The 12,814-nt window shown below is 36.2% G+C and overlaps 1 protein-coding gene across 1 annotated transcript in view; it reads right to left on the reverse strand.

Moving 5' to 3' along the window:
* Nucleotides 1-2,950: 2,950 nt before the first annotated feature.
* Nucleotides 2,951-12,814, reverse strand: part of TRPC3 (transient receptor potential cation channel subfamily C member 3) — an 81,520-nt gene continuing 71,656 nt past the window's right edge. Inside the window, exons 11-12 of the mRNA XM_060088902.1 lie at nt 6,551-6,626; nt 2,951-3,599 (exon numbers count right to left, since the gene is read on the reverse strand). Coding sequence (XP_059944885.1) covers nt 3,457-3,599; nt 6,551-6,626 — 219 coding nt within the window. The 3' untranslated portion in view covers nt 2,951-3,456. The remainder of the gene's footprint in view (nt 3,600-6,550; nt 6,627-12,814) is intronic.

Genomic DNA, 12,814 nt, shown 5'->3' on the forward strand with positions numbered 1-12,814 from the left:
TGCGGCTTCAGTTTCCTTTAGACATTGGCCATATGACAGTTTACCACCCCATTTAAAAAAGCTGCTCTCATTTGGTTTACACTTTTGAATTGAAATATGTTGGACATGATGGGGAAAGAGAATTATCCTAAATTATACTAACTTTGCTTTTTTTTTTTTTTTTTTTTTTTTTTTTTTTTTTTGGGCTGGAGCGGTCTGGCTTGTGGAATCTTATTTCCCTGACCAGGGATCGAACCCAGCCCGCAGCAGTGAAAGCAAGCGTGGAGTCCTAACCACTGGACCACCAGGGAATTCCCTAACTTTGCTTTTAATAATCACAACATATTTATGTCATTTCTAAGTTTCAGTAGTGCACAGAACTTTTTGAAGACACTGGATACTATTTCGCATAGTCCCTTCTTTTATTTCAAGTCTATGAATCCAAGGTTCTCAACATATTGTGAATTCCATCAAGTCAAGGGTCCTCAGTAAGTTTAATACAGCAAGCACTTACAAAGTGCCAAACTTTTTAAACAATAAGCCTAAGAAGCCAGTTGAGTGTTGCCTCTTTTCCTTGATCTTATCTGTAACAGAGGAAAAAACTAAGCATAGCAAAGAGGTCAAAAAGTAGGAGATATTGGACTTTGATAGTCCTGTAATCAATCATAAGCACCTAAATGTCTTTTGCTAGACAAGTTGCTTTTGGTCCTGTTAAAGTGTTCCCTTCTCCAAGTTGCCCCACCAACTTCTTTGAGCTTTACTTTTAAGCCCAATGTGCCTGTTACAATAGTAAGTGGGTCAAGGACTTGGTGGCCCAGGGCTATCATTAACCTCAAAGAAGTATTAATTCTCACGGTAATCCTCTAATCTTCACCTCACCCTTAAGTTACCACAGTAATACCTCCCTCTTAGGTGGTTCCCTAGAAGCAAATTCTAACAAGATTTGGATGTGGTGATTCATTGAGGGAATGCTCCCAGGAGAAAAGGAGGGAGGGAAGAAGGATAAAACAGGGAAGAAGCTAAAAAAAGATTTGGTCTCAGCTGGAGTCTAGCTGCAGCCTAATCCTATCCAGAGCTATGAAACATGAATTGCACCAAAAGAGTTGACCCTACCTTGACACAAGGGGACAGCTTTTTGTGCGTCCACGCCAGTTGGTCGTTTATTGGTGTGAGGAGGGGAGATCATAACGACCAGACCAAGACAGGGCTGCTTTCTTTCAGCTGAGGGCAATTCTCTGGGGAACAGGATAGCTGGGAACTGTTAAGGAGTCAACACTCAGGATCTGAGAGATGCATGCCCTGGTCCATTAAAGGCAACCTGGGCAGGGCATCCATAGTATCAATAGCATCTACTACACCTTGGTATCACATCTTCCTCTGGACTACCACCCAGAAACTATAAAAAAAGAAAAAATGTGAAATATCAAAAACATACTAGTTTTACACAAGCATAGTAAATAAAGGAGAAAAAAACCTATGTTGAGAGCTCTAGAGTTGTGAAAGGTATGGACTGAAAAGATGTATGTACTCACATGGCATAGATGACATGAGTTTTATCTTCATTCAAGACTCCGAGAATCCTAAACTAGCTGCTTTTAATACTTTTACATTCAACATTTTCCAACCCCAATCAAAAATATTACTTATTATTCTTCTCCATAGCTGTAAGCAAAAATATCCACACTTGGAATCCTAGACAATACTACGTATAAGACTGAAAGTGTTGTCTATTATGGAAACTCCATATCTTTACTGTTGTAATATAAAGTATAGTAACATATAATGATGAAAAATTCAATATTTTATTCTGTTCTGAGGTATAATATAACATACATAAAGTTTGAAAAATGTTTAAGACTAAATACTATTAGCATAGCACAAAAGCTAATGAAATATCCTACAATGGTAGCAAAAAATGTATAAAGTTCTCTTCTTAATTTAATTAAGTCCTCAAAAGTAGAAATTAAGAAATAATCTTTAAAGAGCTTTATGTAGTTCCATGTAATGTTCATTTTTGTCTTCATGTCTAGAAAGCCTTCCTGCGTGACAGTAATGACTCAAAGTATTATGTATGTAATTGGCTTTTAGAACCTATAAAACTATCTTTGAGCTATGATCATAATTTGTATTCTGGTAAGATTTGAGAGGAACAGACTGAAGAGAATTAGGACGGTAAGCATAACTCTATGAGAGATGTAAACCTAGCTGGTTAAAAAAATATACTTTGACGTTTTATGGTTTGTGAAGAGAGGAGGGAACTTACCAGTCTGTATCCCCCTTTCCTAGTAAAGTCATGAGGCGTTGTGGATATTACCAGTGTTCAGCTCAGTTATATAGTAAGTCATACACATACATCCCAATCTATTCTGTGTAGCAGTGTAAGTGAAATGCCTTGATAAGGAAAAGGATGTCAATCATTGTAAGCAATGATGGCAAGAGATGCCTCAAAGGAAAATGAAACACACCTGGTGATGCTTGGACATGGCTTTCCAGGTACACAGCCATTGCTCCTTCCTATTCCTCCTCATAGCACACCCTCCAAAACCCAGAGTGGAGCTAACAGGCAAGATATGAAGTCAGTTGTTGATAACTTATTTAGCATTAAAGCATCAGAGGCAGAAATTAGGAGGTTATAACAAACTAACAACCCTGCATAACCCCCGACTTTACAAAATTCACCACCCCACTGACTAAATTCACATTACTGAAAAAAACCACATGAAAATCTAAGACAGTAAGCAAACAGTATATACTTTAGAAAAATCTTTAATGTGTTGTTTTGAACAATTCTATGAAACAAATATGTAATGTAATTATATTTTCTATTAACCCATTTCATTGTGAAATTCTTCATTCAGGGCTCAAAGGTTCTAGGATTATCAGTGATGTCAAAAATTCTAAGAAAATCTGACCAAGTCATAGCTGTTTGTAAAATTTTTTCAGTTTATATTTTTCAAAAAAAAAATCTCTTTAGCACTTGGACAAGGGAAGATATGCTACATAGTGATGGCCTTTTAATTTTTATTTGTATTTCGTTGGCAGTTCAGTTCAGTTAGTTTTGACAATATTTATTGAGCACCTACTATGTACCAGGCACTGTACTAGATGCTGGAGACACAAAGATGAATAAGACATGGTCCCTGTCCCCAAGGAGCTTACAGTCTCTTAGAGGCAAACAGGTAGTGCAAAGACATAGAGTTTATTCTAAAATGGACAAAAATATCAATAATGTAGTAATATTGGGCCTTTAAATACAATGGCACGTCATTGTTTGTAATGTCAAGGCAGACAATTAAAATGAAGACCATTTGCATGTGATAAAACAGTAAAATCATTAAGACCTAACTTTTAAAGATTCACATGATAAAGGTAGTTAATACTAAAAATTTACATCATAGTTTTTCAAGTATTTCATACTTAGAAATATTATTGCCCACATTTGTGCTATAGTCAAAGCCATAATTCCAGGTTACTGAATCATTCACATCTCAGCACGCTGGGATTCAGTTTCTCACTGAGTTTATGAATTAGAATGGCTAATTCCTCAGTCGCTTGGCTCTTGTCCTCCAAAAGTTCATAGCGAAGGCTGGAGATATCTTGCTTGATTTCTTTTAATTCACCTATGGTATTTGTATTAAAAAAACATATAATTGGTAATTTGTCCTTCGTATTTAGAAAAAAACAAAGAGTGAAATTTATACATGAATGCATTTGTCTGATAACATCTCCAACATAGTTACTTTAGGTGTTTTCCTTTAGAATGTTTAAGGAATGTCTGCCTTTAAAAATGTACTGGCTTTTCAAAAAAAAGCTATAAAAAGTAGTTCAGCTATGTTTTAAAAGTAAATCTCAGCTACTGTCCTGTGGCTCAGCCAATTTTTAACACAGGGTGATTTCTCTGTTAACTGGTCTATAATCAGAGTATCTCCTTTCTCTCTTCAGGGAGTTTGTCTGGTTCCCTGAGCCATAAGGGTTGACACCTATATGGATCATCTCCCATTGCTAGGCTGGAAGGGAATCCTAGCAAAATGAAACATTTCTAAAAATGAATCAATCTATATAACAGGCAAATACTCACATGTAAGAAGTAAACTGAGGTCAAGTTTGACGTAAAGGAAAGGAAGGAAAAAGAGTAGGGGTATTTCTTAGGGAAGGCAGTGGCAATGAACATGGAGCTAAGGAACAAACAAATTAGTTTCTATGGCACAGGGGATGATGTATAAGGAAATAACAAGCAATGGTGAAATTAAGGAGTTTAGATGCAATACCACTGGCAATGTTTACATACACAGAAGTCTCCATAGGAAACTTCTGGCTATTAAAACACAACTATTTCCATAATTTAGCGTGGTAATACTTTGAGCATGTGTAGATTGCAATTAATAACTGGATTCTCTTGCAAATAATTGTAATGTAGATAAGCCATTGACCTTGAAAGGTAAACCTTGGGGCATGAATTTATCTTGAATCCAAGAAATGATTCTTTAAATCATTGGCACTTTAATAGCTTTCCATAATAGAATCATATGTAAAACATATCTTTCATGATATTTCCTGGTATCTTTATGATGCTTTAAAGTTATAATCTATGTTCTTTTATTATATAAATGTCAGAACCTTTTATTTGAAAGAATTCTAACTCTTCCTCAAGAATACACACAAAACATTTGATTCTTTTTGTGGCAGAAAAAAAGGTGGGGGGGGCTTTTCCTTTCACATTTGGCAACGTAGAGGAAATAGACTGATCAAATTCGAAATCGCAAGGACAGTCTTTGGTGGAAGAAATGGATTCTCACAGCATTTAATATCATATTTGGACTATAAGCCCAGTGGGCCCCCTTTCACCTCCCTACTACTACATTATTCTTCCTTGTGTGTGTTTTTTTTTTTTTTTTTTTTTTTTGCGGTACGCTGGCCTCTCACTGCTGTGGCCTCTTCCATTGTGGAGCACAGGCTCTGGACGGGCAGGCTCAGCGGCCATGGTTCACGGGCCCAGCTGCTCCGCGGCATGTGGGATCCTCCCGGACCGGGGCACGAACCCGTGTCCCCTGCATCGGCAGGCGGACTCTCAACCACTGTGCCACCAGGGAAGCCCCTTCCTTGTTTTTGAGTTATGGGAAGCCTACACACTAAGTGTTGTACTTAGTTTGCCAATACAGGAAACACAAATTACTCAACCTCTTCGGGATTTAGCTTCTTCATTTATTCAGTGAACAGGTTAAATTATATGATATACTTTCTTAGTTAGAACTTTGTTCAAAACTCCAAATTTTCCTTAATTCATTTTCTTCTTTTGTATAAAAGGACTTGGAAGATGACTCCTTGTTTTTGATGCTGTCATGGTGGCCCATTAACCCCCTTCACTTAGTTTTTTTGTTTGTTTTCAGGGAGGTTATGGTACAACAGATAAGGTTTCTGCTTTCTAAACTAAAACTCAATTCCAATCCTGTCTCTCTGAGACTGTTTCTAGGTCACCATGATTGGATTTTTGCTGGTTTCCAATCACACATTCTTAGATTTCTACAAACACATACCATTGTATTGACTCAGATTTGTAAGAGATTCCTTGCATTAATCAAGTAATGGCTTCAAAGCCCATCAACAGTTTAGTTTAGCCTTTTCTTATCAGCATAGCTCTACCTAGTAGCATCTCACTGGTGTTGAAAGCTATAGCTTCTATTTTTAGGGCAACTTATTTCTCCCTGGTTGATTTCTTTCCATCTCTGGACTTGTACTTTGTCTTATACCCCAGCCTTTGATGGAAAAGTGTTATAGTCCAGACAGACGTGCTGCCTAGGATATGCCTGGAAAACAGGTGCCAAGAAGAAAAGTGAAAGGCAAAAGAGAAACACCAGATGAGAAAAATGGGTTAGAGATATCTTTCTGGACAACAAAGTAAAGATTTTTCTGAAGAAATGTGGATTCTATCTGAGCCAACGCTATTTTACCTGCATTACTGGAAAAATGTTAACACTCAATGTGAACTCCCTGAAATAGAAGTGAAACTACAGACTACTTATGTAATAGGGATTAAAAACTCCCAGAAAGATGGCAGACTTTACATTCTAAGAAACCAGGGCATTCTGTAGTGATAAACTGTCTCTGATTGACAATTTAAGTAACTTTTTCTTTAAAAAGAAAGAGTTTTAGAAATGTAGCATAAGATTATCCTGTCAATCTTGGAGGAACCCAAACAGTTACTTGAGATTGGATTTTTTTTCCCTTTTCCACACGTTTTAATTTTAATTTATTATTAAAATGTTTTGTACTGAAATCAGTAATGCCCCCATCTTTCCTACTGGGATTAAGTGGCTTAGTCTTGCTTTGATATATTATGATGAGTCAAAATACAAGGCAACTCCAAAATCAACTTAAATTTGTTTTCTTTCTTTTTTTTTTTTTTGAAAGCAGGGTAAGAAGGAATTGCACTAACAATAGTTATTTCTGGTTGACTTTTACTTTCATTTTTTACTCTCCCATATTGGATTTTTAAACTATCCTTCAATATGAAGTTTTCCCACGTTTATTAAATTAGTTGTAAAAGGATGTTTCTCACATTGAAGGTGCTTACCTTCGTTAACTTCATCATTTTCTTTGTCTACTTGTGCTTTCAAAACATACCGCTTTATAAGTCTTTTCATTATCTGCTGTTGGGCCAAAAAAAAAATTGTATCACCAATTATGTATTACATAAGTAATCTGGATCCTATCTCCCAAAGAGCCTTACATACCTGTAAAGCAAAGAACTCAGGGAGAGAAGCTGTATGTAACTATTTACAGAAGACTCACCCAGATTTCAGAACCTCATCCCTTTTCACCTTGTACTGAGTTTTACTGCATGATTCACAAACATTGCCCTGACCCAGCCTTCACCCTCACTGCCACCCCACTCCAGGGATGCAAGAAGCTTCAAAAGAAGTTAAGCTGAAAGACTTCAATTCATGGTTTCTCTTTCAAATAATGATTTCTATTTAAGGAACGTTGACACTAAATTATCATCTATAGATACTACCTTATTTCTCACTGTTTAAAAAATATATAAATATATGCTCAATATGGAGAATTTGGAAAATACAGAGAACAATAAACAAAAATCATCAATTATTCCACCATCCAAAGATAATCATTGTTGTTATTTTAGTGTATGTCTTTCCAATATCTTTAAATTTTGTATATATACTAATTACTATATGTATTACATTTTATGTTGTCTAAATACCATATATTCTATGTTTTCCTCTCATAGCAATATATACTGTGAATATATTCAAACTAAATAAATGCTCTTACAAGATAACTGTCTATCCATACAGAACAAATTAAATTGGAGCCCTACTTCATACCATGCACAAAAAAAGGAACTCCACATGTATCTTAAATATGAAAGACAAAGCTTTAAAATCCTTTAAAAGAAAGTATAGGAGAATATATTTATAAATTCAGTGTACAACTGGATGTTTTTTAAACAAGATAAAAAATCCTAATTATAGTATTTCAACTATAATTATAATTCTAATTTCTACTTTTCAGATTTATAAACTCAACTTCATTACAATTAAAACCTCATTAAAACTTCTGTTTATAAAGGTACCATAAAGAAAGTAAAAAGGCAAGCCACACACTGGGAGAAAATATTGATGATACTTACAACTGGTAAAGAATTTGGATCCAAGATATATGAAGAACTTTAATAAGAAAAACTCAAATAATCCAATAGAAAAATGGGCAAAAGACAAACAGGCACTTCATTGAAGTGGAATTGTGAATGGCCAACATGCATATAAAACAATCTCAAAATCTTTTCTTGGGGAAATACAAATTACAATTAAAAGGAGATACATGGGGGTGGGGAGGGGAATTGGATGAAGGCAGTCAAATGGTACAAACTTCATTATAAGATATGTAAGTACTAGGGATGTAATGTACAACATGATAAATACAATTAACACTGTTTTATGTTATATATGAAAGTTGGTAAGAGAGTAAATCCAAAGCGTTCTCATCACAAGAAAAAAATTTTTTTCCATTTGTTTAATTTTGTATCTATATGAGATGACTGATGTTCACTGAACTTATTATGATAATCATTTCATGATGTATGTAAGTCAAATCATTATGCTGTACACCTTAAACTTATACAGTGCTGTATGTTAATTATATCTCAATAAAACTGGAAAAAAGGAAAAAAGTGATACAATTTTATATCTAAAAAGGGAGGGGCTTCCCTGGTGGCATAGTGGTTGAGAGTCCGCCTGCCGATGCAGGGGACATGGGTTCGTGCCCCAGTCCGGGAGGATCCCACATGCCATGGAGCGGCTAGGCCCGTGAGCCATGGCCGCTGAGCCTGCGCGTCCGGAGCCTGTGCTCCGCAACGGGAGAGGCCACAACAGTGAAAGGTCCGCGTACCGCAAAAAAAAAAAAAAAGGGAAAAATGAATAAATCTTATAATGCCACGTGTTGGAAAGGATATGGATCAATGGGACTTTTGTACTTCACTGGCATGAGTACAAGTACAGTAGACCACTTTGAAAAACAAGTTGGCATTATCTTTTTGTAATTGAAGTACAGCTGATTTACAATATTCTATTAGTTGCAGGTGTACAACACAGTGATTCAATATTTTTAAAGTTATTATAAAACAATGGCTACCTTTCCCTGTGCTGTACAATATATCCTTGTAGCTTATTTTATTCATAGTAGTTTTTACCTCTTAATCCCCTATCAATTTGGCATTATCTTTTAAAGTTGGACACTTGCATATTCTTTCACTCAGAAAGGCCACTCCTTGGTTTAGGCCCTAGTGAAACTTAGCACATGTGGACCAAGAGACAGACATAGACAAGGTTTATAGCAATCTTGTCTGAGACAGCAAAAAACCTGGAAACAATCCAAACAAATACCAACAGAAGAATAGACAAATAAATCATGGTATGTTACACAATGTAATGTCATTCTGTTCACTAATGAAATTAATTAATGCAATTAATGAACCATGGCCACACACAACAGTATGGATGAATCTTAGAAGCATAAATGTTGAATGACAAATTCAAGTTGCAGACTTCACAAAGTATGAAACTATCCTTATAAAGTTACTAAATAAAAGTAAATCCACATAATGCAGTTTTAGGAATATCTATATTTGTGATAAACCTATATTTGAAAAGAAAGCCAAAGCCAGAGGATGAGAAACCCAAACTTCCAGATAGTGACTACCCCTTAGGTGGAGGCAAGGGTGTGGCCTAGGAAGGAGCACCCATGCAGAGGCAGTGGACAGATAATGTTATCACTCTCATGGAAGTGGTGGCTTCCTACGTATGCATGTAATTATACTTCATAATTGATGTGCTGCACATATTCTTATGCATATATCAAACATTAAAAAGACAATAAAGAAAAGAAAAGAAGTTCTAACTGAAATGCAGATATAGTGAGGGTGGAAAATGTACCTCAGTTTTAAGAAAGTATGAATTATGAACCAAAGTGACCCACTAGATGTCAAGGTCAAGTAAAAAGGAGAAATCTAGGATAATTCAAAATGTCTGTCTCAGAGAATAATGACAGATTGAGAGGGAGCCCATGCTATCAAAAAGGAAAAGCCCATTTTATCAGTCATAATAAAATATGTATAAAACTTGTTGAGTTGTGTGGAATCTGGACCCCAGGACAGACCTTAGGCAGGACTCATTCATTCATTCACCAAATATTTTTAGTGAGCACCAGCTCTGTGCCAAGTACCACACTAGGCACTGGAGATGCAACAGTGAATACAATCCCTGCTCCAAAGAAACCTCACTGGAACAATTCACTGTGACGGGTGGGATATAATTAAGTTTAGGGGACAATGCAGGCATATTCCTATAGAAAGAAAAAACAACGAAGTGTATATCAGTTAAAAGCAGCTTGAAAGGCAGTAATACAAATCAGTGGGAAAGAAAAGATTGCTCAACAAATAGGGCCTAGTCAATGGTCAATCCTTACAGGGAAAGTTAAAATTAGACCTTCCTCACACCATATATTAAAGAAGAGAGCCAAATGGATGAAAAATCTAAATGTGAAAAGCAAAAACTTTGAAAGGAATATGGTAATGTTTCTTGAGAAAGCTAACAGAAAGGATAAGCCATAAGGAAAATGTTGATAAATCTGACCATATTAGGACAATTTAAAACTTTCGTACAAGGAAGAATATCAGTAACATGTAATCTTATGTCAGATGGGATTTTTCTTGCTGTCCTGGAATTGTTGATAAACCCAAGACTGATGAAAAAGGATGCTAAGTACCAGATCAGCCACCATGGTCTAAGACCACGTTGCCCCCTGCAGCTGGAGCCAGCCACCTCCCCTCAGGGCTTACTGAGACTCACTAGACCAGTACTGAACTTACCAACTACTTTCTCCTCACCTCACATTAGGAAAGAGAGTGAGACATGGGAGGAATCATGGGCTTTGCGGGGAGAGAGGTTATTCTCTCCCTTACCTGTGTGGAAGGGAGAAGGTGCAGCCTGCCTCCTAGAAGCAAAGGGAAGAAGGAAATCCAAGGCAATGTAAAGTTGAGGGTTGCCTGTAGGAAAGGGAGCCTGGCACCCTGCTCCCAATTAGATGTCTGTTCTAGCAGGCTTGCTGGCCTGATCCTGGTAATTTAGTCAGAAAGGAAAAAGAACTGTGATAAGAGAGGAACAGCCATTGGGTCAACCTGTACTCTCAATATTTGACAAACAGAGACAAATTTCCACTATGTTGGGTAGAATACACATCAGTGGGAAACGATAATCTCTTCAATAAATGGGGCTTGGACAATGGGCTATCCTTATGGGAAAGGTGAAAATTAGATCCACACCTCAAGTGAGAGTCAGATCTCTGCATCAGGGAGCTGTGCATCGCCTTTTCAAACCCTTTAAAAATGCCCCTGCCCAGTTAGACAGGCAGCAGTTTGGTGACGGCCACAAGCAGGACATCAGGATTTGATCAGTGTTAGAGCACTAGTGTCGAACAACAAGGAAGAGACTGCAACCTGCAGTTAACTCAAGGGAAAAGATGTTTACCTTTCAGCTTATTCCCCTTGTCTCTCCACATAGCACAGGATGAACACCTAGAAGAGCTAACAGGAGGAGGTGTAGACAAAGCAGACCACAGCCTTCAGCCACTGGAGTCACCTTCAGAGGTTTAGCTTGTGCTATAGGAGTGAGGAGGAGAAGAGTGCTAGATTGATTTGGAGAGTTTCTTTTTTTCTTTCTTTTTCTTTCTTCCTTTCTTTCTTTCTTTCTTTCTCTTTTTTTCTCTCTCTCTCTCAATAATTTTTTATTTATTTATTTATTTATTTACTTAATTTTGGCCCTGCAGCATGGCCTGCAGGATCTTAGTTCCCCCACCAGGGATTGAACCCAGGCCCTCAGCAGTGAAAGCACCAAGTTCTAACCACTGACTGCCAGGGAATTCTTAAGTTTCAAAATAAACATAACTATCTCTTTAATTACAAACGTGAGACTTTCTAATAACCCAAAGTCACTGGAAAGTTATGGAGTCTTGACAAGGTGTTGTAAAGAGCTCCTCCATTCAGTGGAAAAGAAGAGTTCAAAATAAGACAGTTAGTGGGAAATTATTGAAAACAAAGTCACTTTTATACATTCACAGGCTATGACTCCTTAGTGAACCATTACATGAAGTTAAAAGACAAACCAAAGAGGGAGAGAGGCTGCTTGCAAAACGTACTGACCAAGAATCAGTATCCAGGACATGATAGAATTTTGACAAGTCACTAAGGTAAAGACAAACAGCCAAGAAGAATTAGGAAAAAGAATTTAAACTCACAAGAAAGGAAAACTGAATGACCAACAAATGTATGAAAAGATGTTCAATCTGATTGGTAATCAGAGAAGAGTACATTTAAAAAATTAATACCAATTCACACATACACGTTTGGCAAACATTTTTTCTTTTGAAAAAAATTCAAACCCACAGAAAAGTTGAAAGTAAAATAAAGTGACTTCAGACTTTTCACCTTGATTCATGAATGTTAGAAATTTGCCACATTTGCTTTATCTTGCTCCCTGTGTCTATTATTATTATATTGCTAAAGCATCTGAAAATAATTTTCAGACATCATGTCATTTTATCCCTAAATATTTCCATGAGTATCTTTGAAGAATGTTCTCTTATATAACCATGCTACAATGATCAAACTTTAGAAAAATTAACATGGGTCAAACTGTCTAATACATAGTCTATATTCTGTCTCATTTTCCCAATCAAGGATCACATGTTGCTTTTAGATGTCATGTATCTTCAGTCTCCTTTAATCTGGAACAGCTCCTTGGCGTTTCCTTGTCTTTCATGATGCTGACATTTTTGAAGTATAAAGGGAAGTTGTTTTGTAGTTTGCAAAATTTAAAAATTCTGATAATACCAAGTTCTTGTGAGAACACTGGGAAACTCTTATACCCTGTTACTGGAAATAGAAATTGATATTACCACTCCCAGGTACACAACCCAGAAAAACACTTACAAATGTGTAAAAGGAGACATTTACTAGAATGTTCAATACAGCATTATTTATAATAGGCAAAAATGGAAAATAAGCTAAATTTTCATCAACAGAGGAATAAACAAAAATTGTGTATTCATACAATGGGATATTATAGAGCAGTTAGAATGAAAAACAAGATATATGTGTATCAATATAGATAATTCTCAAAAATATAAAGATAAGTGAAAAAACCAGGATATGTAATGCTATTTATATATATTTCAAAACCACATAAAACTAGTATCAATACATAATGGTATGAATATACTTATGTAAATAATAAATAAAGTATACATGGGAAGAACATACAAG

The sequence above is a fragment of the Mesoplodon densirostris genome, chromosome 1 (assembly GCF_025265405.1).
Source record: "Mesoplodon densirostris isolate mMesDen1 chromosome 1, mMesDen1 primary haplotype, whole genome shotgun sequence".
NCBI classification, from domain to species: domain Eukaryota; kingdom Metazoa; phylum Chordata; class Mammalia; order Artiodactyla; family Ziphiidae; genus Mesoplodon; species Mesoplodon densirostris.